General features: G+C 41.0%; 2 protein-coding genes and 1 pseudogene across 2 annotated transcripts; all 3 read left to right on the top strand.

The window, feature by feature from the left end:
- Window positions 1-6,464: 6,464 nt before the first annotated feature.
- On the top strand, window positions 6,465-12,043 carry LOC134627069 (taste receptor type 1 member 3-like). The gene is made up of 8 exons (XM_063472993.1): window positions 6,465-6,667; window positions 6,779-7,079; window positions 7,215-7,571; window positions 7,669-8,085; window positions 8,174-8,377; window positions 8,488-8,608; window positions 10,200-10,570; window positions 11,441-12,043. The coding sequence occupies exons 1-8, from the start codon at window positions 6,465-6,467 to the stop codon at window positions 12,041-12,043; spliced, it is 2,577 nt and encodes an 858-aa protein (XP_063329063.1).
- Window positions 12,044-13,140: 1,097 nt separating this feature from the next.
- Window positions 13,141-14,366, top strand: LOC134628002 (general transcription factor II-I repeat domain-containing protein 2-like; annotated as a pseudogene).
- A 6,316-nt stretch (window positions 14,367-20,682) lies between these two features.
- LOC134627068 (taste receptor type 1 member 3-like) lies at window positions 20,683-25,847 on the top strand. Its single transcript, XM_063472992.1, has 8 exons — window positions 20,683-20,885; window positions 20,997-21,297; window positions 21,419-21,775; window positions 21,873-22,289; window positions 22,378-22,581; window positions 22,692-22,812; window positions 24,080-24,450; window positions 25,245-25,847. The coding sequence occupies exons 1-8, from the start codon at window positions 20,683-20,685 to the stop codon at window positions 25,845-25,847; spliced, it is 2,577 nt and encodes an 858-aa protein (XP_063329062.1).
- The last annotated feature ends 1,255 nt before the right edge of the window (window positions 25,848-27,102 follow it).

Raw genomic sequence — 27,102 nt, 5'->3', positions numbered from 1 at the left:
CTGTCATGTTCTTCACGGCCCACAAGAAAGGTAGATTTCAGTACAGGAATGACATGAGTTGCAAAGTGACTTGAACCAGCCCAAAGGAAATCATCAACGTGACATGCAAGCACTCCTGTAATCTCAGATTGTTCATTCTGCCAATAGAACACTGCTGTCTCTGCAAGTAAAAGTGGTCAGCTGTCCTGCCCTTAACTTTACGTCTGCAGAGGAGACAGGATCAGTGTATGTAGAGGGCTCATTTGCAGTTTGTGTGACAGACATGTTTTCTGTAACGTTAGTTTCTCTGTCAATAGTGATGTCTTCTTCCTCACTAATACTCTGTTCACCATCGGGTGCTTCTGTCTCATCATTTTCAATTGTGTCTTTGTTGTCAGTGTCATCATCAGTAGTACTGTGTGGTATTTGTTTATCTCCACTCTGTGCATCCACTTTACTCAACCTTGACTGGTGTACTCTTACAAGAGTCCCCCCATGTCTTACAAATACAACAGCTCCATCCTGCCCAATAACTACACCTGGACCCTTCCACTCTTTACAGTCGACTCGTTTGTAGTATACTTTATCTCCTGCATCATGTTTGTCATCTGTAGGCCTAAGTTGCTTGCGTAGTGCTCTCCTGATCCTTTCTGAACACTCTGCCTCAGTAAATGCTTTCCTGGACGCATGCAATGCTGATATATGTTCACCTACTCTTGTACTTACAGTTGTGCCCTCTAAGGCAGGTGGCTTATCCATCAACACAGAAGGAAGGTTGGGGTTTTGGCCAAACACAAGTTGATGTGGACTATAACCATGTACATTAAGCATACTGTTTTTTGCCATAAGGGCCCAGTCTAACGCAGTGTGCCAGTCACATCCTCGTTCCTTTTTTACCTTCAGGAGGATTTCTGTAAGTGTCATGTTATGTCTCTCCAGTAGTCCGTTGCTCCAGGGACTATACCCCACCGTTGTCTTTACCTCAATGTTGAAGTTTTCAGCCATGTCCCGAATCTCCGTGTTGTTGAACTCTCCGCCATTATCCGTGTAGAGCCGTCTGGGGGCACCGTGAATGCTTATCCAGGTGTGAATGAAGGAGGTGACGATCTCTGCAGCTTTCTTTGTCTTTACAATGCTGCCGGCGCTGAAGCGTGTGAAGTGGTCGATGATGTGAAGGTACCACACATTGGGCTCCAGCTCATGTAGATCCATCGCTACTGTCTCATTATACTCAGAAGCCAGGGGTAGACCAACAGCAGGTCTTGGCTTGGTTTTGCAATATCTCTGACAAATGTCACAGTCACGAACTATCTCTTGTAGAATAACTGCACATTGTTGGTCTGTATTGCCAGAGCTTTGGATGAGCCTCAATAAGCTCTCTGCAGATGCATGACCAAACTGCTTATGAAGCTTCACAAGAACTTTCTGTTTCTCTTTTGTAGACATTTCAGCAGTTACCATGAGAACTTCATTTTCATTGCAGCTTTCTGTAATATTTTCATCTCTAATGTCCACACAATAGTGTCCCGAACTAGTGAGCTCTAGGGGAACAGGCTGCTTGAACATGACAACACTGTCATTCTCCATGTCTAGAACAGTCCCTGCTTTCTTGAGAGACGTTTTGCTCAGTAGTAGTGGAATGTCAACAGGAACTACTTCACTTTCAATGTCACATTTCGTTTGTCCAATTTTGGCTGGAAGTTTCACTTTTCTGCTGGAATACACTACAGTACCATCCCCAAAGCGAAATGGTCTGGAGCTAGGGGTTTCTGATTGCAGCAACTTGTTTACTTGGCCTTGGCTGAGGTCACGCATGTAACTATCTAGCCACGTCTGACCACAAACTGTACATGTACATGCAGTATCAATAATGGCTGACCCCAGTGCTTCAGTCAGGAAGATTTCAGAGTCTGTCATTGAGGCTTTAGTGTACAAAGTAATGTTACACTCCTCCACTTTCCCATCTTCAGTTAGCTTTACTTGGTCACCATTCCGATGAGGACAGTCTTTAGCCCAGTGGTAAGTGCTCTGACAAATAGCACATCTTGTTCGCTTGCCAAATTTGTCAAGTGGGCTGGTACCTTGTAGTGGTTGTCACTGTCCACTCCGCGACGAAGTACCGTTGTTTCGTTTGTATTTGGGACCTTTTTGCTCCATAAGGAAAACTGCATCTTGGTTCAGTTGAATTCCGCTGAAAACTCCGGCTACTTTCCCTCCGAAAATCCGTTTCAGTGCAGACTTCATAGACGCAAACGTTAAGTCCGTGCACGCTGTCAGTGCAAGCTGTCGACTTTTCTCATCAAGACAAGCTGTATCTAGAAGCTTAAAAGCTAACACAGCGTCAGGCAGCGTCATGTTGTACTTTTTCATCCGGTTATAACGCTGTTCAAAGTCTATAATGTAGTCTGCCATGGACACGCTGTGGCTCTTTGCAATAGAGTCAAAACACGAATAAGCTTCATAGGCGCGGTCTTTCTCCTCTCTCTGAAAAACCGCGTCCAGTTTTGCAAGTAGTGTTTCCATACCGTCATCTTTGTTCAAATCTTCCGCGGGTATCTCCATGGCCGTTTCTCTGGCTCTTCCCTCGAGCCCCAGTGCCACCGCGAGTGCCTGCTTCTTTTTATCCAGCTCCGTAACTCGTCTCCAAATATTGACTTCATTCTTCCAGTACTCGTATGGCCTGGCTTCATCAAGCTTTGGTGGTACTTTATAATTGGAAACCATCCTCTGCTACCAATGTTAAATCAAAAGACACGACGGCGTAGTCTCATCCAAACACTTTATTCCTTACACCATGTTTTTCCGCTCACTCACAACTAAAACTCTTCGCGGGCAACAGTACTCTCGCGATATAACAGAAAATAACAAGTTAACAGTTTTGAGATCCCTTCTCAGGTTCTTTAACCCCCACTCACATCTTGCGTCAGGTGACCTCAAAAGCTCACATACAGGTTGAGGCAAGGACTCACAATGGTTCACCCGAAACCTCTGCTAATAATGACCCACACCCCTTTTTGACACCTTGGCTCATGTGATGAGACACATGATTTTAATAGTGGGTCAAAGACCCTATGAAGGGGTAACTCCCACTAGGGTTTAAATATCTGGGACTCTCCACCATTTGGTCTTAAAACTTGTTACATCCCCCAGGAGGATGTTGGTTTTCTTCTTTCAACTAACTCCTTATGTTCTGTCTAGGCTCCACCTCCTCTGTCCTGATTGGATGCTACTCACAGATATCCAGCTAATTGTCAATCAGCAGATAGCTACTTAAGGCCTGTGGAACTGTGTTTCTGGGCCCTCTGGCCATTTTGATTGCCATATCTGTGCAGGCTTGCATGCCTTTGTGACTTGTATGTGCATTTTTGTGTTTTCATGTTCAGACTGCCTGTAGGGGAGAGCTGCCTTTTATTTTGACACCCTGTTTTCTCCTGTTTATGTGTTGTTAGGTAGGTTATGGTTATAGGTTGTATAGTTTGTTTTCTTTGGAGTTAGGTAAGTTTCTTTTATTTTCATATCAGGGATGTTTTGTTTGTTATGTTGGCCTTGGCTCTCCCTGAAGTTATTCCCTCAGTCTGAACCATGATTTCAGCGCTAGCATGAAATAAACATTTGAAAATTACCATCTTGGCTCCTCCTTCACTATTTACCTTTATGTTAGTCCCTTCAAACGCCCTAGACTAGCCAGGGGACGTAACATAAATTGGGAGCTCGTCCGTAACAAACTGAAGAAGCTTCTTATCACAGCAGGGTGAGCTGGCGTGTTAGAGCAGGACCCAAGAGGAGACACAGGCGAGCAGACGTGACGTGACTTTAACAAAAAGCAAGCCTTTATTATGGCTGATGACAGAAGGCAAAACAAGAGCTAAGATGAGTGCAGGCAAGACAACTAAACTGGAAAACAGTCCATGAAAACCTATGATACTGAACACTATACCAGACTATGAAATTGTATGACACTTTGAAGACTAATTCTATGACTGTGAGAACTGTGACGACTATGGTGAGACATAACTGGGAAGGTTACACAGACGACGCGACACAGACTGAATGAAACACAGAGACTAAATACCCACAGGGATGATTAGGGGAAGTGGAAACACATGAGGGAGAACAGCTGACACACATGAACCTAATGACAGGACAGGGGAAGTGAAACTAAATACAATGAACAAGGAACACCGGACTCTTTCAAAGTAAAACAGGAAACATGGAGACTTAGACATGACACAAACTGGACAACAAGAACCACACAGACATGAAACATGACAGGTAGACACACGAACCAGGGAGGCTTAGTACAGGGGAAGATGACAAAAGGAACTAAGAAACAAAGGACTAAACAGCAACCTAGAAATCAACTAGATGAGCTAAACTGAAACTTGAAAAATGAGAGGTGAAACGTCTTCAAGCAACTTAAAGAAGTCCAAATGCTTTTCTTTCCAAGCTCCTTAGTCTAAGATCTTATCCATGTTGTGTTCAAGCAAAGTCTGAGTACTCACAGCCTTGCCCATCGCATCGCCGGCCAGCCCTTGTGGGATTTTGAGCAGCTGTATCGCTTCTTTATTGTTCAATAAGCCAGGGTCAAGCCAACTCCAATCAGCAAGTACCCCATTATCGTGGTTTTAAATAGGTGGATGTCTTTCAAACGTCCTCCACTGAGAGTGTTGCCAGGCACACGACACTCCACTTCTCCCAGCTGTCATGTGTCTGGCAGCAAACAGAGCCCAGGCATCTCATCAAGAAGAAGGTGTCAGTTTCATTAAGAGACCAATTGATCAAATCCATAATTCCTTAGATTTTAGAGAACAAGACTGAGAGAGTCTTTGAGGGTAAGAATTAGACGATAGTAGACAAAGAGCCAAGCAGGAAAGATGAGGGAGTGAAAAAGATGTGTTCACCTTGCCAAAGAAGATATTCAAGTATATAGTTGATATTCCTGAGTCTGGAGCAAATTATCCCGTGATAACCTTCCCAATGTGTGTAGCTTTGGTCTCAGGTCCAGGATGTATTAAATTTCACATACCTTGGAGATTTTGGCAAAGCATCCTCACAACACTGGCAGCACTGCCACCATCTGGGCCTATTGAGGACATCGAAGACATCTACCTATTTGGAACCATGATAATGGGGTTCTTGCTGATCGGAGCTGGCTTGGCCCTGTCTTATCGGAAATAGAAGAAAAGCGGTTACAGCTGTGCAAAACCCCACAAGGAATGAGGAATTGACATCATTCACGTAGATTACTGATTGGCAGTGCTAACTTGAAATTTTGAGGGTTTTTTTCGAGAACAGTAACTCAAAATTTCAAGTTATGGATACCTTTTTTTTTTTTAGTGGCGGAACCGGCCTTCCATAAATTTCGCTGGTAGGCAACTTCAAGTGACAAATAAAGGCTTTATTCATATTCCTGTTCATGTTTACTGTATGTGCCAATGGCAATCCTTTGCTGTCACTTTGAACATCTCTAGGAAGGCCTGAGGATGGTCTCCACCCACATCCAGTCCAGCCTCAGCATCGGGCACAAAGAGTGTAGCGGAGGCACCAGTGAGGAACCAGTCTCTACATAACCTATGTCAGGCGCTCAGCCTGGTCCTAAAGGTTCTCCAGTTGCACTTGCCACATTGCCACATATATCTTGCTGATATACCACAACTTTCACCACCATATGCACCAGCAATAAGACTGGCTGTGCAGGCTGTGTCTCCAACATGCCTGGGCTGGATTTCTGTGACACACACCAGTTCTGGGACCCCAGCAAGACACACAGACAGCATTGCAGGCAAGTGATCTTTTATTTACAGTGATTTCCACTCTCGAGCTTTTGAATCTATTGCACCACCCTTCCTCTGCAGAAGAGCCGTAGACAAAACTCCACCACAGTATGATCTGTCTGCAATTTAGTAGAATAAAAGTAAGAATACACAGAAAACACATAATGAGAACCCACATACTCCAACACAATTCAAACACGAGAAACCACCAATCATGACACTTATGAGATATAGTTAGACGAAAGAGAAACAAATTTCACACCACAAACAAATATCAACAAATTTCAGGAAATTACCCTGGTTAGATAACACCACTGGAACAGCATAAGCAAACATATCTGTACACAGTGTGCGAAGTGAGTCGTTGCTCGAGCAACATGTTATAAATACATTATCCTAACCATGTGAAAAACATTAAGGTATAGGAGACTGCATCATTTCTTGCTCCCACGATATTCCAAATTAAAAAATCTTTTTGGTATGATTGAAAAAAAGATTAATCATGTGAAAAGGTTCACGTGTATTCAAATTCAATTTGTTATGTGTATGATTTGCATTTGCTTTTGTTAATGTGTCAGGTTTGGTTGGCCAAGTGAGGGAAGGCATGATGAGGACTTCCAGGTGAATTTGTATAAAACAATAATTTCCGAAACACTGACATAAGCACCCTGCTCTTATTGCTGTGGCTTCAGTCTCCCTCTTATTGGCGTTATGGCTTCATGTTTCACTCTGATGGCTTTCTGCTGTTTCTTTAGACTGAGCTGCAGTGAGAGTTTGCCTGAATGGGTCAGCAACATTTCTACCAACCTCTTCAGTTTGTCTGGGGACATTATGCTCGGAGGGCTCTTTCCCATTAACGATGTCACCAGCAGCCTCAGTGACATAACGGAGCCCAACCAGATAAGATGTGAAAGGTAAGGATGGTTATGAACAACCCTTTCTTGACAACATGAGATTCAAAATAACCATGTATGCTAACCCTGACTTACCATGACTTCTACTGTTTTCTGCTTGCTGCTGAACAGTGTAAATGAACGTGTACTGGGACTTGCTATAGCAATGAAATACGCAGTGGATGAAATCAACGGAAACCAGACTCTCCTCCCTGGCATCAAGTTAGGTTATGAAATCTATGACACATGCAGACAGTCTTCAATTATTATAAACCCTACTCTGTCTTTCCTCACTGAAAAATCCAGCCAAGAACTACCTGTGCAGTGTAATTACACCGACTATGAGACCAGTATAGTTGCAGTGATTGGTCCTTTTGCCTCAGAAATGGTGTCAGTTATTGGAAAACTCCTGGGATTTTTTATGCTACCACAGGTTTGAATACACATACATTTTGTAGTTATCAAAATTTTTTTCTTTTGATTTACAAATTTGAGACTTGCAAAAATATTTTAAATGTAAAAGTAAATCTTCAAAGTAAATAATTTCTGTTTTTAATTTTCACACCAGATTAGCTATGGGGCCACCAGCGACAAATTCAGTGATAAAGTTCTCTACCCGTCATTCTTTCGTACGGTGCCCAGTGATAAATGGCAAGTGGATGTCATGATAAAGCTAATACAGGAATTTGGCTGGAACTGGGTGGCAATTGTGGGCAGCGATGAGGAGTACGGGCAACAAGGTGTGCAGCTGTTCACTAAAATGACAGTAAACACATCTGTCTGTGTGGCCTATCAGGGCCTGATTCCAGTGTACACTGACCCCGAACCAGCGATCAAAACCATCATAAACAATATCCAAACGACCAATGTCAGAGTGGTAGTGGTGTTTTCTGTCGCAGAGCAAGCTGAATACTTTTTTAAAGAGGTTGGTGAAGCAGAGATTTAAAGTGATTCACAAATGTATTATTTTCTACTAATGGACAGTTTGTTCAGTACCAGTCAACCAATGCAATTTATTCCAGGTTATCAAGAGTAATTTAACAGCTGTGTGGATTGGTTGCACAAGTTGGGCAACCCACTATCTAGTGACTTCTCTGCCCAACATTGAAACAGTTGGCACAATCATTGCATTCCTTGACAAAACAGACACCCTCGGCCTGTTCACAGATTATGCAATGGAGCTCTTCAAGAAACTCAGTGAAGAGCGGACAAAGACATCCACTCCAACCACAAGTCCTGACAGTCCAAACAATCCCTGCCCAAAATGCTGGAATTTGTCACCAGACAACATTAGCATAGTGGAAGCACCTGCAGTGCAGACAGCAGCTTTCAGTGTGTATGCTGCCGTTTACAGTGTAGCACAGGCACTGCATTACCTGCTGGAGTGCAATTCAACTGCCTGTAAGTGGGGATCTGGAAGCAAAATCTATCCCTGGAAGGTGATTTATTTTATTTTTCTAGTATATGAGACGATATACAAAGTTTGGAATCGAGCTTATCAGTAACAACAATAATTGCATTTTGCAGCTCTTGCAGGTTTTAAAGAACACTTCTGTTAACATAAATGGCACACATCTAGACTTTGACAATGATGGCAATCCGAACATAGGATACAATGTGATTCAGTGGATCTGGACAAACTCATCTCAAGTGGACTTTAGAAATGTGGGAGAATATACTGAACAAAAGCTGTTCCTCAACAAGTCCCTCTTTCAGTGGCACACTAAACAGGTAACGCTTGTAACTCAGAAAAATCTTTACAACGTATAGCATGTAAAAGCTTTAATGTCCAGTTCATGATCTATTTTAAGATCTTAAATTTTGTACCGCAATCTTCACAGATTCCTGTGTCCACCTGTTCAGCAAAATGTGACAAAGGCCAGGTCCACAGAGTCAAAGGCTTCTATTCCTGCTGTTTTGACTGCATCGACTGTTTGGCAGGCACCTACCAGGCAAATGAAGGTGATGTTGTCTCAGATATGTGACGTTGCTTGTTTGCATTCTTGTCAAGAGACTTATGAGATTCATGCTCATACAGAGCAACCAGTAAGAATCCACAGTGTTTCACCTCTAATTAGTTTGTTATGTGACCGCCTTATTCCAGAATGGATTAAATTCATTTTCACCTCAAAATTTTACACAGAATACTTCATGTTGGCAAAGTGAAAAAAATGTGTTTGACATTCTTAATTCTACAAAATAAATATAAACTGTACATAAGTGTTCACAGCCTTTGCTCAATACTTTGTTAAAGCACCTTTGGTAGCAATTACAGCCAGTATGATGCTACATTCTTGACATTCCTGTTTTTGGGCAGTTTCTCCCATTCTTCCTTGCAGAACCTCTAAAAATTCCATCAGGTTTGATGGAGAGTGTAATTGCACGGCCATTTTCATATCTCTCCAGAAATATTCAATTGGATTCAAGTGTGGGCTTTGGCTAGGCCCATTAAGGATATTCAGAGTGGTCCCGAAGCCACTCCTTTGTTATGATGCCTGTGTGCTTAGGGTTGTTGTTCTTTTAGAAGATGAACCTGAACCTGAACCTGATGAATCAGAGGTCCAGAGCACTGGTTGCCTCTAGACATGACACTTGGAATTAATGTCAAACAGTTCAATCTTTGTTTTATCAGACCAGAGAATTTTGTTTCTCGTGGTCTGAGAGTCCTTCAAGTACCTTTTTGAGAAACTCCAGGCAGGCTGCTATGTGCCTATTCTTGTGGAGTGGCTTCTGTCTTGTGAGTCTACCCTTCAAGCCTGATTGGTGAAGTGTTGTAGGCATGGTTGTCCTTCAGGAAGGTTCTCCTCTCTCCAGTGAGCAACACTTGAGGTCCATCAGAGTGGTCTCCACCCTGACTAAGGCTTTTCTACCCCGATTGCTCAGGTTGGCCTGGCAGCCATCTCTAGGAAGACTAACAGTGGTTACAAATTTCATCCATTTACAGATAAACAAGGCCACTGTGCTCACTGGGAACTTTAATGCTGCAGAAATCTTTATGTACCCTTCTCCAGTCTTGTGCCTCAAAACAATCCTGTCTCAGAGGTCTGCAAAAAATCCCTTCGACTTCATGGCATGGTTGTTGCTCTCACATACACTGCAACTATGGAACCTTATATAGACAGATGTGTGCCTTTCCAAATCATGGCCAATTAACGGAATTTACCACAGGTAGACTCCAATCAAGCTGTAGAAACATCTGACAGGTGATCAGTGGAAACAGGATGTACCTGAGCTCAAATTTGAATGCTATGGCAAAAGACTTGTGTGTTACAATTTTAATTTATTTTGTGTTTTATATTTGAAAAACTTGAGCTGCATTAAGTTTCATTAATTAGGGCAATAAATTTCTCCTGTTCAAATCTTCTTCTCCTCTTCAAATCAGGGGAAGGATTTTCTTATCTCTTTCTGTGTAAGAAGGCATAAAAATGAAGTAAGTCATACATAACTTGTAGCCTGTGCAAGATAGGATCTCTAAATGGTGTGTGTGTGTACTGTTGTGATGTTTTATTTTGCTTTTTAATAAAGTCACATTTTTGTGCTTTCTCAATCATAGACGACACCCAGTGTACTAAGTGTCCCGACCGCCAATGGTCCCAGCATCGCAGCACGAACTGCACTGACCCCATCTTTAGGTTTTTCACCTGGGACAGCCAGGATGCTGTGATAATGATGCTGGTTGGTGTGCTGCTGGTAGTATGTCAGGGGTCGGTGGGTGTCGTGTTCCTGATGCACCAAGAAACCCCCCTGGTAAAGGCTTCTGGGGGACCCTTGAGTTTTGTGGCTGTGCTCGGCCTGATGGGAGCATGTCTCAGTCTGCTGCTCTTCCTGGGGGAGCCCGGGGATGTGGTCTGCCGTCTTCAGCTGCCCTTCACTTCCATTTTCCAGACTGTCACCCTCTCCGTTATCCTGTCCATGTCACTACAGGTGAGGAAAGACTGGTGAAATACTGCCCCACAATGACAGTGTGCAGAAACTACAGAATCAGTTAAAGAACAGGCTTGAGCTTTCCCACCTAGGAGGCTCAATAAAATACAGATAGAAGATATGCAGTGTGTTAATTTTCTGTCTTCCCTAAGGTTTCCAGTCTTCAAAAAGGTTGTTTTTTTTTTGTTTTTGTTTTTTACTTTATTTTGATTATTACTACTGACACATACTTACACAAATTAGAGATATCGCATGCATTTATTGGCCAGTTTTCAAGGAACTTTTACTTTTGCAAGACAGACCAGATATTTAGCATGACACAGAAACAAAACAGTTCAAGAGCTATTAATATGTATATACTCCCATCAATAAAAAAGTAAAAAATTTCAATTTAATACATGCAGTTTTAAAAAAAAAAAGAAACACCAAATCATTTAAATCAAGTAAAAAGATCAATCATGATCACTGTGGCGTAAATAATTAAATTACTTGTAAAAAGGTGGCATTTTACATATAAAAGGTCAAAGGTCAACTTCTACATCTCAGTATTTTGGAAAAACATTTTTCTGTCTAATATCTACGAGGCAGTTGTAACCATTTGGCTAGATGCTCAGCTTCATATTCGGTGCGGTGTTTCCACATTTTAGAATTTGTACCTTATTTTCAGCATGAACTGTAACTTGACAGGTTTGTGGAGGCATACAAGTGTAAGGGCTTAATTCTACTTTAGATTTCTCAAAAAAATTCAGAAGTTGTTTTTAATGACAATGCATAAAAACACAAGCATTGTCGGACAAAACACATGATGTAATGCAAGAAAAATAAAAAATTAACATATAATTAGGATGATAACCTTTTTTATTTTAACAGATAATTTGCGTGACAGAGTTCCCAGACATGGCTGCCTCTCACCTGCATTTGTTAAGAGGCCCTGTGAGCTGGCTGGTTGTGCTGATCTGCTGTGCTGTGCAGGCTGGTCTCTGTGGCTGGTTTGTTCAAGAAGGACCTTCATTGTCTGAATATGTGGCAAATATGACAATAGACTTTGTAGAATTCTTCCTCTCGTGTCCTGTTTCACCTTTGACTGGATTTGCTTTAATGCAAGTTTTCAATGGTGCAATGGCACTTGCATCATTCATGTGCACCTTCATGGCAGTGGAGCCTCTTCATCAGTATAACTTAGCCAGGGACATCACCTTTTCCACCCTGATCTACTGTGTCATTTGGGTGACCTTTATTCCTATCTACATTGGCAGCAACAGTGAAAATAACAAGATCAGGTCAATTGTCCATGTTTATTTCAGCCTGGCAAGCAACTTTGGACTACTGGCAGCCTACTACTTTCCAAAATGTTATTTGTTGTTAAGGAAGCCTGACGTAAACACACCAAAGTACTTCTGTACCTTCTTAGAGGGCGTCCCACCAACTCAAACAGAAGAGGAACCACAGCCAAAAGCACAGGAAGGGCAATAGACAATCAAACCGTTTATTAAGAAAATCAAAGAATCTGAAAAACATTGGTTGTGTAATGTAGATCATGGGCCTGTACTCTACAAAATGCACTAGATTATAATAATCACTGTTTCTCAGTTACTCTGCAATCATGTAATACATACAGCAAATAACTGTATATAAGAATACTGTGTGTTTATTTAGCAACATGTAGTCTACAATACGTTCTTACTTGTACATGAGCTTTATGAAAGAATTATTTGTCAGGAATGTTGTTTTGTTTATGGTAATGTTGGTCACAACAGCATGAACTGAATAAAAATAATGATGCAATTAAACATACGGTGTGACAAAAGTGTACTGTGAGGTATTTTATTTGAATATATGATACGTATATATTTTGACAGTGTTAGAAATAGAAAATCGTTAGAAATAGAAATTCTGCACTCCGTGCATCCATCTATCCATTTTCTGCCACTTATTCACATCTGGGTTGTTGGATCAACAACCTCAGTATCCCAGTTGCCTAGACCTCCCGCGTCCCAGTCACTTCCTCTTCCTCTAGCTCATCTGGGGGAAAATCCTATTCCTAAAGGCCAGTCATCCTTCAGAGAAGATTTAATTTGCTTTATTTTTCATTTAGCACTACCTCAAAGACGCAATGTGGAAGGAAATTACGTTGCACAAGCTCACATGAAGACTCATCAGTCAGTAGAGTTTTTGATGTGTTGAGGTATATTCCCCACATGGGGAGCTAGAATGATGGCGAGATGCTTGGAAATGTTGTAGGTGGCTGTTTATACTGCTAACAATGGGTCTGAGTGGTCCTCCTCCTTTGTGGATCTTCGGAAGTTCATATATGCAAAGCATAGGTGTCAAACTCTGGCCCGCGGGCCAAATTTGGCCCGCAGCCTAATTACATTTGGCCTGCGAAGCCATAGCAAATTACTATTAGAGCTGGCCCGCCGGTATTATACAGCGCATGTACCGCTAATACTACAAATCCCAGAATGCTCTGTTGGTGTTTTGGCGCATCAGTCACGACCCATTAACGCCCTCTCCTCTGTTGACCATAGTCATAGCAACCGTGCGAATACTGCCATGCTACCTCTCCCAAAATGGCGAAAAGAAAGGCAGAACACAGGAGCTTTCTGGAAAGGTGGGAGACAGAATATCTGTTTACTTATGTAAAAGACAGACCTATTTGTCTTGTATGTGGAGCTAATGTGGCTATAACCAAGGAGTACAACATTAGACGACACTATGAAACGAAACACCAAGAGAAGTACAAGGACCTGGACATGATTCAAAGGTGTCGGAAAGCAGAAGAGATGAAAAGAAGTTTTGTTTCACAACAGACTATGTTTAAAAAAAAGCCATATCACAAAGTGAGGCTGCTGTAAAGCCTAGTTTTATTGTGGCAGCAGAGGTCGCAAAATCAGCCTGGCCCTTTAGTGAGGGAGAGTTTGTGAAAAGGCGTATGATCAAAGTTTGCGATGTTGTGTGCCCAGAGAAAAAGCAAGCATTTTCAAATGTCAGCCTGAGTAGAAACACAGTAGCTGATCGCACATGTGAACTTGCCACCAATCTATATAACCAGCTGATGGAGAAGGGAAACAATTTCGTTGCATCCTCCCTCGCTATGGATGAGAGCAGCGACGCCTCTGATACTGCCCAGCTTTCAGTCTTCATCCGTGTGGTTTACTCAAATCTCTGTGTTACGGAGGAACTTCTAGGATTAAAATCAATGCATGGCACAACCACAGGGAAGGAAATATTTGAAGAGGTTTCCAAATGTCTTACTGAAATGAAGTTGCCATGGGAAAAACTTGTGGGGTTGACGACAGATGATGCACCAGCGATGTGCGGTCAAAGGAGTGGACTGGTGGGCAGGGTACGGGAGAAGATGCGAGCGGAGAACTGTGCAGGTGAGCTAACTGTTTATCACTGCATCATACATCAAGAATCACTGCGTGGCAAAGCCCTAAAGATGGAACATGTTATGACCGCAGTAACACGAGTGGTTAACTTTATAAGAGCCAAAGGTCTGAATCACCGCCAGTTCAAATCTTTTCTTGAGGAGTGTGGTTCGGAATACGCAGACGTGCCGTATTACACAGAGGTGAGATGGTTAAGCCGAGGAAAAGTACTGAACAGGTGTTTTGAGCTAAGTGAGGAAATATTTCAGTTTCTGGAAAGCAAAGGGCAAGACACAGCTGAGCTCAGGAAGCAAGAGTCTCTGTGTCAGCTGGCCTTTTTGTGTGACATCATGAGCCATCTCGATGCGCTGAACCTGCAGCTTCAGGGACGGGAGCGTATCATCACAGATGGTATCAGTGTGTAGCAAACTGAGCTATAATTAACTTTTTCTTACCACTCCCAGACATGGGCTTGAATGGTTTCACGTTCAATGATACTTTTATTAGTTAATTGGTTTATTTTTTATTTTATTTTTACATTTATTATTAGCCTGTGGAAAAAGTTAACTGTTAAAAGGCATTTGCCAGACCAGATGCCCCCGATTTTCGGTAAGTGAATGTGTTTAATTGTAGGCAGGGAGATTACTGGATATTCTTGTGTAATTGCTACAGAATAATTTATGTTATACTTTGTTATTGCTACAGAAGAATATTTATTTTATTTTACATTTACAATTTTTTCCCCGGGGACCCTGTGACACCCCATTGAAGAGCCATAGGCTGTGGATCTCTTAAGATCTCACTGTTGGGTTTGTAAGGCCATGTTACACCTAAATTTCTATCTTGTTCAAAGAGAAGATATAAAACAAAGTTCTAAGCTAATCGACCTTAGTGTTCTCCTTTTAAAAAAAAAAAAAAAAAAAAAGGAATCGATAAGAGAATCGATAAAGAATCGAATCGTTATACAGAATCGAAAATGGAATCGGAATCGTGAAAATCTTATCAATACCCATCCCTAAACTCTACTGACTTCACCAACAAGGTGCAGAAACTTAAACTGGATCCAGATGAAACCACAGGATCCGTTGATGTAGTCTCACTCTTCACTTGCATACCTATAATACAGGCTGTGGAAATGGTCAAAAAATACTACAGCAGGACAGCTTCTTAGGAAACAGAACCAGCTTTACCCCTGATCAGATTTGCACAATGTTAGACCTCTGCCACATATTTTAAATACAGCAAGGGTTTCTAAAGGCAGAAACAAGGATGTGCGATTGGGCTCCCCAGTTTCACCCATTGTAGCCAGCCTCTACATGTAGGAAGTGTAAAGTAAAGCTCTTGGCTCTTTCAAAGGGACAGCACCCAGCCACTGGTACAGATACATAAATGACACCAGGGTCAAAATCAAAGCCCAAGAAGTAGAAGCCTTCACTGTTCATATCAACTCGGTGGATAGATACATTCATTTGATTAGGGAAGACTCCCACCACCCTCTGGAACACAAACTTGGAGTAATCAGGACCCTGCAACTAAAAACGATAACTCTAAGCTAGAAAGAAAAGAAAAGAAAAGGAACACACGTAAAGAAAACTCTTAAAACACGTGGTTATCCCAATTGGGCTCTCAATTGTGCAGTGGAGTGAGGAGTTGTCAGACCTCTACATTTGGAGAAACCAAACAGCCACTCTATAAATGCATGGCACAACATAGAAGAGCCACCTCGACAGGAGAAGACTCAGCTGTACAACTGCATCTAAAGGATAATGGTCACTCTTTCAAGAATGCCAATGTTCACATTTTGGACAGAGAAGGGAGATGGTTTGAAAGAGGACTGAAAGAAGCCATCTATGTCCACTGTGAACGACCATCCTTGAACAGAGGGGGTGCCTTACAACACCAGCTGTCTGTCAGTTACAATGTTGTTTTGAGATCCCTTCCTGGGTGCTTTAACGTGACGTGACTTTAACAAAAAGCAAGCCTTTATTATGGCTGATGACAGAAGGCAAAACAAGAGCTAAGACGAGTGCAGGCAAGACAACTAAACTGGAAAACAGACTATGAAAACCTATGATACTGAACACTATACCAGACTATGAAACTATGATAAAGCTATGACACTTTGAAGACTAATTCTATGACTGTGATTATGAGAACTGCGACGACTATGGCGAGACATAATTGGGAAGGTTACCCAGACGACGCGACACAGACTGAATGAAACACAGAGACTAAATACCCACAGGGATGATTAGGGGAAGTGGAAACACATGAGGGAGAATAGCTGACACACATGAACCTACATGAACAGGGGAAATGAAACTAAATACAATGAACAAGGAACACCGGAATCTTTCAAACTAAAACAGGAAACATGGAGACTTAGACATGACAGAAACTGGACAACAAGAACCACACAGACATGAAACATGACAGGTAGACACACGAACCAGGGAGGCTTAGTACAGGGGAAGGTGATAAAAGGAACTAAGAAACAAAGGACTAAACAGCAACCTATAAATCAACTAGATGAGCTAAACTGAAACTAGAACACAAATGAATACAAAATGATACATTAAAACCCACAAGCTGGGTCACACGACCCAGTACCGTGACACTTCTCAGATGAGAAGTGAAACCACTTCAAGAAACTTAAAGAAGTCCAGTCACTTTTCTTTTCAACTCCTTATATTACCATAACCGGGATGACTAAGAAGCTACACAGCCATTTTACACTGATCTCTCTCTTCTCCACAATAAACCAGTACAACACCTGCATTATTGTAGACCCTGCCTGAATTTATCTGTCAATTTCTCCCTCCCCTGACTTGGGAAAAAGTCTCCAGAATGCTTCAACTTCTTCACTGAGTAAGTAAGATACTGAGATAATAAGGTATAAAACAAAAACAGACAAAAAGTTAACCAAATGCAATTCTAAAAAGATGAGTTTTTAGTTGTTTTTTAAAAGAGACTTCTGAGTCCACAGATCTTAAGCTCAGAGGGAGAGAGCTCCACAGTCTGGTGGCCACAGTGGCAAAAGATCTGTCTCCCTTAGTTCTCAGCTTTGTATGCTGTATAACAAGTAGGCCCTGATCACATGACCTCAGGGATCTGCTAGGGCAGGGGTGGGTAACTCCAGGCCTTGAGGGCTGGTGTCCTGCAGGTTTTAGATATCACCCTGGGTCAACACACCTGAATCACATGATTAGTTTGTTACCAAGCCTCTGGAGAACTTCAGGACATGTTGAGGAGGACATTTAGCCATTTGAATCAGCTGTGTCGGATCAAGGACACATCTAAAACAGTGCAGGACACCGGCCCTCAAGGCCTGGAGTTGCCCACCCCTGTGCTAGGGACATAGTGCTGTAGAAGTTCAATAATGTAAGCCGGTGCTTGTCCATGAAGAGCTCTAAAAGTCAGAACCAGAATCTTAAAATGGACTCTAAATTCAGTTAGGAGCCCATGCAACTGTATTAGCAATGCTGTCACATGTGAGTACTTTGAGGATTTGGTCAGAAGCCTTGCTGCAGCGTTTTGAACAGCCTCCAGAAGTTCCAAGGAGTATTTGCTTAGACATGTAAACAGTGAATTATAATCGTCCAACCGTGATGAAATGAATGCATGTATAACAATCTCCAGTTCAGTGCGAGATACGGTAGGGCTTGATTTAGCAATGTTTCTTAAGTGATAAAAGCAAGACCGAACCAGAGATTTGACATGAGCATCCAATGTGAGAGCCGGGTCAAAAGTTACCCCTCGGTTCCTGATAGACGATTTCACAAATGTCGAAAGAAGACCAAGAGCATTCATTATCTTAGGTACAAATCTGTCAGGAGCACATACAAGGACTTCAGTTTTTCCTTCATTAAGTTGGAGGAAGTTGTCAGCCATCCAACCTTTAACGGATTCTAAGCACTCATTCAGAATTTGCAGCTTAGAAATATCTTGGGGCTTAAAAAAAATGTATAACTGGATGTGATAGCAAATGTCCTCAAAGGGGCTCAAAATATGCTGGAGAGAAAGTAGATATATTAAAAACAATAATGACCCCAATACAGAGCCTTGTTCTTAGAAACTATCACAAAAACCTCGTTCATACAAATATGAGGAGAACTACTCCAAGGCAGATCCAGATACACCAACCCAATATTTCAGCCTTTCAAGCAGAATGTGGTCAACTGTATCAAAGGCTGACGCGAAGACCAAAATTAGCAGAACAGAACATTTTCCTGCATTGTTGTGCATCAGAATGTCACTGGATACTCTGAGAAGGGCTGTTTCAGTAGAATGAGCTCTACGAAAGCCAGTCTGAAAATTGCCATGAAGGATGTGTTTGTACAAAACTGCTGTAAGCTGCTTAGCCACAGCCTTTTCTAAAATCTTTGAAATTAATGGTAATTTTGAGATTGGCCTGTACCTGCTAGTAAGAGAAGGGTCTAACTTGGGTTTTTTTTTTTAAAGGAGGGTGTATAGCAGCATTTTCAAAATAAGCAGGGACCAGTGAAGACACCAGTGAAGTGTTAATTATGGTGAGCACACAGGGACCAATAGACTGGAAGACATTTTTGAGTAACGATGCAGGTAAAAAGTCAACAGGAGGATGATTTCATTGAATTAACTAATTTTACCAGCTCGGGTAGTGAAACTGGTGAAAAACTATCTAAAATAACAGGCTGAGCTGAAGTAGGAACTGACAATGCAGATGCTGATGGGGAAAAAAATTTTCTTACATTACTAATTTTTTCTAGAAAGAAAGTCTTCATTTGAAGAATTAGGGGCTACAGGCAGAGCAGGAGTAATAATATCAGTAGTGTAACAATATCAGTAACTTAGCAACTTGTCCATGACCTGGAGTGGGCACTCCACCCTTTTCTGGCTGAGAACCATAGCCTCAGACTTGGAGGTGCTAATTTTCATCCCCATCTTTCATTCTTGGCTGTGAACCACTACGGTATGGTTTCATAAAAACTTGGCACAAAAAGTACATTTGTTTTTGGTTGATTATTTCTTTGTTCTAACAATGATCTGTGCCAATAAATGTTATAGTCTTGGAAAACTTGTTTTCCAAGACTTTTCCAGTTTAGACAACTAAACTGGAAAACAGACTATGAAAACCTATGATACTGAACACTATACCAGACTATGAAACTATGATAAAGCTATGACACTTTGAAGACTAATTCTATGACTGTGATTATGAGAACTGCGACGACTATGGCGAGACATAATTGGGAAGGTTACCCAGACGACGCGACACAGACTGAATGAAACACAGAGACTAAATACCCACAGGGATGATTAGGGGAAGTGGAAACACATGAGGGAGAATAGCTGACACACATGAACCTACATGAACAGGGGAAATGAAACTAAATACAATGAACAAGGAACACCGGAATCTTTCAAACTAAAACAGGAAACATGGAGACTTAGACATGACAGAAACTGGACAACAAGAACCACACAGACATGAAACATGACAGGTAGACACACGAACCAGGGAGGCTTAGTACAGGGGAAGGTGATAAAAGGAACTAAGAAACAAAGGACTAAACAGCAACCTATAAATCAACTAGATGAGCTAAACTGAAACTAGAACACAAATGAATACAAAATGATACATTAAAACCCACAAGCTGGGTCACACGACCCAGTACCGTGACACTTCTCAGATGAGAAGTGAAACCACTTCAAGAAACTTAAAGAAGTCCAGTCACTTTTCTTTTCAACTCCTTATATTACCATAACCGGGATGACTAAGAAGCTACACAGCCATTTTACACTGATCTCTCTCTTCTCCACAATAAACCAGTACAACACCTGCATTATTGTAGACCCTGCCTTGAGTCAACAGGAGGATGATTTCATTGAATTAACTAATTTTACCAGCTCGGGTAGTGAAACTGGTGAAAAACTATCTAAAATAACAGGCTGAGCTGAAGTAGGAACTGACAATGCAGATGCTGATGGGGAAAAAAGTTTTCTTACATTACTAATTTTTTCTAGAAAGAAAGTCTTCATTTGAAGAATTAGGGGCTACAGGCAGAGCAGGAGTAATAATATCAGTAGTGTAACAATATCAGTAACTTAGCAACTTGTCCATGACCTGGAGTGGGCACTCCACCCTTCTCCGCCACAGTATGATCTGTCCGCAATTTAGTAGAATAAAAGTGAGAATACACAGAAAACACATAATGAGAACCCACATACTCCAACACAATTCAAACACGAGAAACCACGAATCATGACACTTATGAGATATAGTTAGACGAAAGAGAAACAAATTTCACACCACAAACAAATATCAACAAATTTCAGGAAATTACCCTGGTTAGATAACACCACTGGAACAGCATAAGCAAACATATCTGTACACAGTGTGCGAAGCGAGTCGTTGCTCGAGCAACATGTTATAAATACATTATCCTAACCATGTGAAAAACATTAAGGTAGAGGAGACTGCATCATTTCTTGCTCCCACGATATTCCAAATTAAAAAATCTTTTTGGTATGATTGAAAAAAAAGATTAATCATGTCAAAAGGTTCACGTGTATTCAAATTCGATTTGTTATGTGTATGATTTGCATTTGCTTTGTTAATGTGTCAGGTTTGGTTGGCCAAGTGAGGGAAGGCATGATGAGGACTTCCAGGTGAATTTGTATAAAACAATAATTTCCGAAACACTGACATAAGCACTCTGCTCTTATTGCTGTGGCTTCAGTCTCCCTCTTATTGGCGTTATGGCTTCATGTTTCACTCTGATGGCTTTCTGCTGTTTCTTTAGACTGAGCTGCAGTGAGAGTTTGCCTGAATGGGTCAGCAACATTTCTACCAACCTCTTCAGTTTATCTGGGGACATTATGCTCGGAGGGCTCTTTCCCATTAACGATGTCACCAGCAGCCTCAGTGACATAACAGAGCCCAACCAGATAAGATGTGAAAGGTAAGGATGGTTATGAACAACCCTTTCTTGACAACATGAGATTCAAAATAACCGTGTATGCTAACCCTGACTTACCATGACTTCTACTGTTTTCTGCTTGCTGCTGAACAGTGTAAACAAACGTGTACTGGGACTTGCTATAGCAATGAAATACGCAGTGGATGAAATAAATGGAAACCAGACTCTCCTCCCTGGCATCAAGTTAGGTTATGAAATCTATGACACATGCAGACAGTCTTCAGTAATTATAAACCCTATTCTGTCTCTCCTAACTGAAAAATCCAGCCAAGAACTACCTGTGCAGTGTAATTACACCGACTATGAGCCCAGTATAGTTGCAGTGATTGGTCCTTTTGAATCAGAAATGGTGTCAGTTATTGGAAAACTCCTGGGATTTTTTATGCTACCACAGGTTTGAATACACATACATTTTGTAGTTATCAAAATTTTTTCTCTTGATTTACAAATTTGAGACGTGCAAAAATATTTTAAATGTAAAAGTAAATCATTTCTGTTTTACATTTTCACACCAGATTAGCTATGGGGCCACCAGCGACAAATTCAGTGATAAACTTCTCTACCCGTCATTCTTTCGTACTGTGCCAAGTGATAAATGGCAAGTGGATGTCATGATAAAGCTAATACAGGAATTTGGCTGGAACTGGGTGGCAATTGTGGGCAGTGACGAGGCATACGGGCAACAAGGTGTGCAGCTGTTCACTAAAATGACAGTAAACACATCTGTCTGTGTGGCCTATCAGGGCCTGATTCCAGTGTACACTGACCCTAAACCAGCGATCAAAACCATCATAAACAATATCCAAACGACCAATGTCAGAGTGGTAGTGGTGTTTTCTCTCGCAGAGCAAGCTGAATACCTTTTTAGAGAGGTTAGTGAAACAGAGATTTAAAGTGATTCACAAATGTATTATTTTCTGCTAATGGACAGTTTGTTCAGTACCAGTCAACCAATGCAATTTATTCCAGGTTATCAGGAGTAATTTAACAGCTGTGTGGATTGGTTGCACAAGTTGGGCAACCCACTATCTAGTGACTTCTCTGCCCAACATTGAAACAGTTGGCACAATCATTGCATTCCTTGACAAAACAGACACCCTCGGCCTGTTCACAGATTATGCAATGGAGCTTTTCAAGAAACTCAGTGAAGAGCGGACAAAGACATCCACTCCAACCATAAATCCTGACAGTCCAAACAATCCCTGCCCACAATGCTGGAATTTGTCACCAGACAACATTAGCATAGTGGAAGCACCTGCAGTCCAGACAGCAGCTTTCAGTGTGTATGCTGCCGTTTACAGTGTAGCACAGGCACTGGATAACCTGCTGGAGTGCAATTCAACTGCCTGTAAGTGGGGATCTGGAAGCAAAATCTATCCCTGGAAGGTGATTTATTTTATTTTTCTACTATATGAGACGATATACAAAGTTTGGAATCGAGCTTATCAGTAACAACAATAATTGCATTTTGCAGCTCTTGCAGGTTTTAAAGAACACTTCTGTTAACATAAATGGCACACATCTAGACTTTGACAATGATGGCAATCCGAACATAGGATACAATGTGATTCAGTGGATCTGGACAAACTCATCTCAAGTGGACTTTAGAAATGTGGGAGAATATACTGAACAAAAGCTGTTCCTCAACAAGTCCCTCTTTCAGTGGCACACTAAACAGGTAACGCTTGTAACTCAGAAAAATCATTACAACTTATAGCATGTAAAAGCTTTCATGTCCAGTTCATGATCTATTTTAAGATCTTAAATTTTGTACCGCAACCTTCACAGATTCCTGTGTCCACCTGTTCAGCAAAATGTGACAAAGGCCAGGTCCTCAGAGTCAAAGGCTTCTATTCCTGCTGTTTTGACTGCATCGACTGTTTGGCAGGCACCTATCAGGCAAATGAAGGTGATGTTGTCTCAGATATGTGACGTTGCTTGTTTGCATTCTTGTCAAGAGACTTATGAGATTCATGCTCATACAGAGCAACCAGTAAGAATCCACAGTGTTTCACTTCTTCAATATTTTATTATGTGATAGCCCATCCAGAATGGATTAAATTCATTTTCACCTCAAACTTTTACACATAATACTTCATGTTGGTAAAGTGAAAAAAATCTATGTTTGACATTCTTAATTCTATAAAATAAATATAAACTGTACAGAAGTGTTCACAGCCTTTGCTCCATATTTTGTTAAAGCACCTTTGGTAGCAATTACAGCCAGTATGATGCTACATTCTTGGCATTCCTGGTTTTGGGCAGTTTCTCCCATTCTTCCTTGCAGAACCTCTGAAACTCCATCGGGTTTGATGGAGAGTGTAAGTGCACACCCATTTTCAGATCTCTCCAGAAATATTCAATTGGATTCAAGTGTGGGCTTTGGCTAGGCCCATTAAGGATATTCAGAGTGGTCCCGAAGCCACTCCTTTGTTATGATGCCTGTGTGCTTAGGGTTGTTGTTCTTTTAGAAGATGAACCTGAACCTGAACCTGATGAATCAGAGATCCAGAGCACTGGTTGCCTCCAGACATGACACTTGGAATTAATGTCAAACAGTTCAATCTTTGTTTTATCAGACCAGAGAATTTTGTTTCTCGTGGTCTGAGAGTTCTTCAAGTACCTTTTTGAGAAACTCCAGGCAGGCTGCTATGTGCCTATTCTTGTGGAGTGGCTTCTCTCTTGCGAGTCTACCCTTCAAGCCTGATCGGTGAAGTGTTGTAGGCATGGTTGTTGCTCTCACATACACTGCAACTATGGAACCTTATATAGACAGATGTGTGCCTTTCCAAATCATGGCCAATCAACTGAATTTACCACAGGTAGACTCCAATCAAGCTGTAGAAACATCTGACAGGTGATCAGTTGAAACAGGATGTACCTGAGCTCAAATTTGAGTGCTATGGCAAAAAGTGTTGTGTGTTATATTTTTATTTTATTTTTCATTTTATAATTGGAAAAACTTGAGCTGCATTAAGTTTTATTAATTAGGGCAATAAATTTCTCCTGTTCAAATCAGGGGAACGATTTTCTTATCTCTTTCTGTGTAAGAAGGTAAGTAAGTCATACATGTAGCCCGTGCAAGATAGGATCTCTAAATGGTGTGTGTGTGTACTGTTGTGATGTTTTATTTTGCTTTTTAATTAAGCCATATTTTTGTGCTTTCTCAATCATAGATGACAACCAGTGTACTAAATGTCCCGGCGGTCAGTGGTCCCAGCACCGCAGCACGAACTGCACTGACCCCATCTTTAGGTTTTTCACCTGGGACAGCCAGGATGCTGTAATAATGATGCTGGTTGGTGTGCTGCTGCTGATATGTCAGGGGTCGGTGGGTGTAATGTTCCTGATGCACCGAGGAACCCCCCTGGTTAAGGCTTCTGGGGGACCCTTGAGTTTTGTGGCTGTGCTCGGCCTGATGGGAGCATGTCTCAGTCTGCTGCTCTTCCTGGGGGAGCCCAGGGATGTGGTCTGCCGTCTTCAGCTGCCCTTCACTTCTATTTTCCAGACTGTCACCCTCTCCGTTATCCTGTCCATGTCACTACAGGTGAGGAAAGACTGGTGAAATACTGCCCCACAATGGCAGTGTGCAGAAACTACAGAATCAGTTAAAGAACAGGCTTGAGCTTTCCCACCTAGGAGGCTCAATAATATACAGATAGAAGATATGCAGTGTGTTAATTTTCCGTCTTCCCTAAGCTTTCCAGTCTTCAATAAGTTTTTTTTTTTTTACTTTAATTTGATAATTGCTACTGACACATACTTACACAAATTAGAGATATCACATGTATTTATTGGCCAGTTTTCAAGGAACTTTTACTTTTGCAAGACAGACCAGATATTTAGCATGACACAGAAACAAAACAGTTCAAGAGCTATTAATATGTATATACTCCCATCAATAAAAGAAAATCTACATTTTCAATTTAATACATGCAGTTTAAATAAAACCCCACCAAATTGTGTAAAACATAGTAAAAACTTCAATCATGATCACTGTGGTGTCAAGAAAAGGTATTTCAGTAAGAACTTTACAAATAATACACCAACAGCAAAAAAATGATCATAAATTGTAAAAAGGTGGCATTTTACATATAAAAGGTCATTGCACTGTTTCTACATTTTAGAATTTTTACCTTATTTTCAGCGTAAACTGTAACTTGACATGTTTGTGGAGGCATACAAGTGTAATCTACTTTAGATTTCTCAAAAAAATTCAGAAGTTGTTTTTAGTGAAAACGCATAAAAGCACAAGCGTTTTCGGACAAAACACATGATGTAATGCAAGAAAAATAAAAAGTAAACATATAATCAGGATGATAACTTTTTTTATTTTAACAGATAATTTGCGTGACAGAGTTCCCAGAGATGGCTGCCTCTCACCTGCATATGTTAAGAGGCCCTGTGAGCTGGCTGTTTGTGCTGATCTGCTGCATTGTGCAGGCTGGTCTCTGTGGCTGGTTTCTTCAAGAAGGACCTTCATTGTCTGAATATGTGGCAAATATGACAATAGACTTTGTAGAATTCTTCCTCTCGTGTCCTGTTTCACCTTTGACTGGATTTGCTTTAATGCAAGTTTTCAATGGTGCAATGGCACTTGCATCATTCATGTGCACCTTCATGGCAGTGGAGCCTCTTCATCAGTATAACTTAGCCAGGGACATCACCTTTTCCACCCTGATCTACTGTGTCATTTGGGTGATCTTTATTCCTATCTACGTAGGCAACAACAGTGATAATAACAAGATCCGGTCAATTGTCCATGTTTATTTCAGCCTGGCAAGCAACTTTGGACTGTTGGCAGCCTACTACTTTCCAAAATGCTATTTGTTGTTAAGGAAGCCTGACTTAAACACAGCAAAGTACTTCTGTACCTTCTTAGAGGGCGTCCCAATAACTCAAACTCAGGAAGAGCAACAGCCAAAAGCAGAGGAAGGGCAATAAAAGCTTCTTATTAAGAAAATCAAAGAATCTCAAAATTCCACAGCTTTTGCTTTCTACAAGGATAGGAATGATTGAGTAATTTGCAGCATAGTTCAGTACACCACAAAAGAAACTAGACAATATTATAAAAATCGTTGTTTCTGAATTACTCTACAATCACGTAATACATACAGCAAATAACACAGAAAGTGCATTGCATTTATATAATAACGTGTAGTCTGCAAAAAGAGTTTAAAATAGATTTGTACCTGTAGACTATTTTATTCAAGAATGTTTTTTATATTTCTTTTGTTTGTGTTAGTGCAGTTGCATGAACTGGATGAAAATAATGAAGCAATTAGACATACTGTACTGTGTCAGTTTTTTATCTCTAACACTGGATTTTTAACCTACAATGTTTGTAGTTTAAAAATATAATAATTGCTTTTCTCTTTAAAATACTCTCAAGTTATCTAAAAGTAAAATTGTTATGCACACAATTCTGCCTCAGAGTAATACACATTAAATTATCAAAATCTTGATACACTGACTAAGTTTGGGTTTAATCTTTTCACTGGTAAACTTCATAAATAATATAGAATGTGTTGTACACTATTGTACTTGCAGTGTATTTTCATCTTAAATACATTAAAATACTAGTCAAAAGTATTTGACATGCTCAGTACAACAAAACCTGAGGGCTATTTATGACTAAATGTAGCTGCCATATTTTGTGTGTGTGTGTGTGTGTGTGTGTGTGTGTGTGTGTGTGTGTGTGTGTGTGTGTGTGTGTGTGTGTGTGTGTGTGTGTGTGTGTGTGTGTGTGCGTGTGTGTGCATGAGAAGCAAATCTTTAAGACCACAGAGGGAGAAACTGAGGAACTCTGCAGTGTCATATCATGGCTGAATAGTCATCAGAGTGCACACAGGTGAGTAAGTGTGTATCCAACCACTTCCAGGTGCCACAGGCAAGAAAAGCTTTGAGGCCATAACTTTCAAACATATATCCACAAGATCCGCAATGCTGAGTTGTACTTAGCCTAAACACTTCTCACACTCAAGCTTCCATCTGTATCACTGACCAAGGAAAACTAATTGTCATTATCTATATTAATATTCTCAATATATTTATTAGAAACATATATTTGTGTATTATACTACATTTTGTAATCCCTTCAATGTGTGATATCATGTGACTGCTCATCCATGGCAGTGCTATGGCTGTAGACTGAGGAGTCAACATCACGTAAAGGCGGTACAGCATCTGCATTACTGCA

This window comes from Pelmatolapia mariae, linkage group LG5, assembly GCF_036321145.2.
Source record: "Pelmatolapia mariae isolate MD_Pm_ZW linkage group LG5, Pm_UMD_F_2, whole genome shotgun sequence".
In the NCBI taxonomy this organism is placed as follows: Eukaryota; Metazoa; Chordata; class Actinopteri; order Cichliformes; family Cichlidae; genus Pelmatolapia; species Pelmatolapia mariae.
The sequence above is the reverse complement of the archived record's forward strand: the minus strand, read 5'-3'. Positions and strand labels throughout refer to the sequence as shown.

What these genes read in the sequence shown, in the direction of transcription:
- LOC134627069 (XM_063472993.1), top strand. Translation starts at nt 6,465, where the DNA reads ATGGCTTCATGTTTCACTCTGATGGCTTTCTGCTGTTTCTTTAGACTG. An exon ending in AACCAGATAAGATGTGAAAG is followed by an intron (nt 6,668 to 6,778) that starts GTAAGGATGGTT and finishes GCTGCTGAACAG; the next exon opens with TGTAAATGAACGTGTACTGG. An exon ending in CTGAATACTTTTTTAAAGAG is followed by an intron (nt 7,572 to 7,668) that starts GTTGGTGAAGCA and finishes AATTTATTCCAG; the next exon opens with GTTATCAAGAGTAATTTAAC.
- LOC134627068 (XM_063472992.1), top strand. Translation starts at nt 20,683, where the DNA reads ATGGCTTCATGTTTCACTCTGATGGCTTTCTGCTGTTTCTTTAGACTG. An exon ending in TTCAGTGGCACACTAAACAG is followed by an intron (nt 22,582 to 22,691) that starts GTAACGCTTGTA and finishes CAACCTTCACAG; the next exon opens with ATTCCTGTGTCCACCTGTTC. An exon ending in CACCTATCAGGCAAATGAAG is followed by an intron (nt 22,813 to 24,079) that starts GTGATGTTGTCT and finishes TCTCAATCATAG; the next exon opens with ATGACAACCAGTGTACTAAA.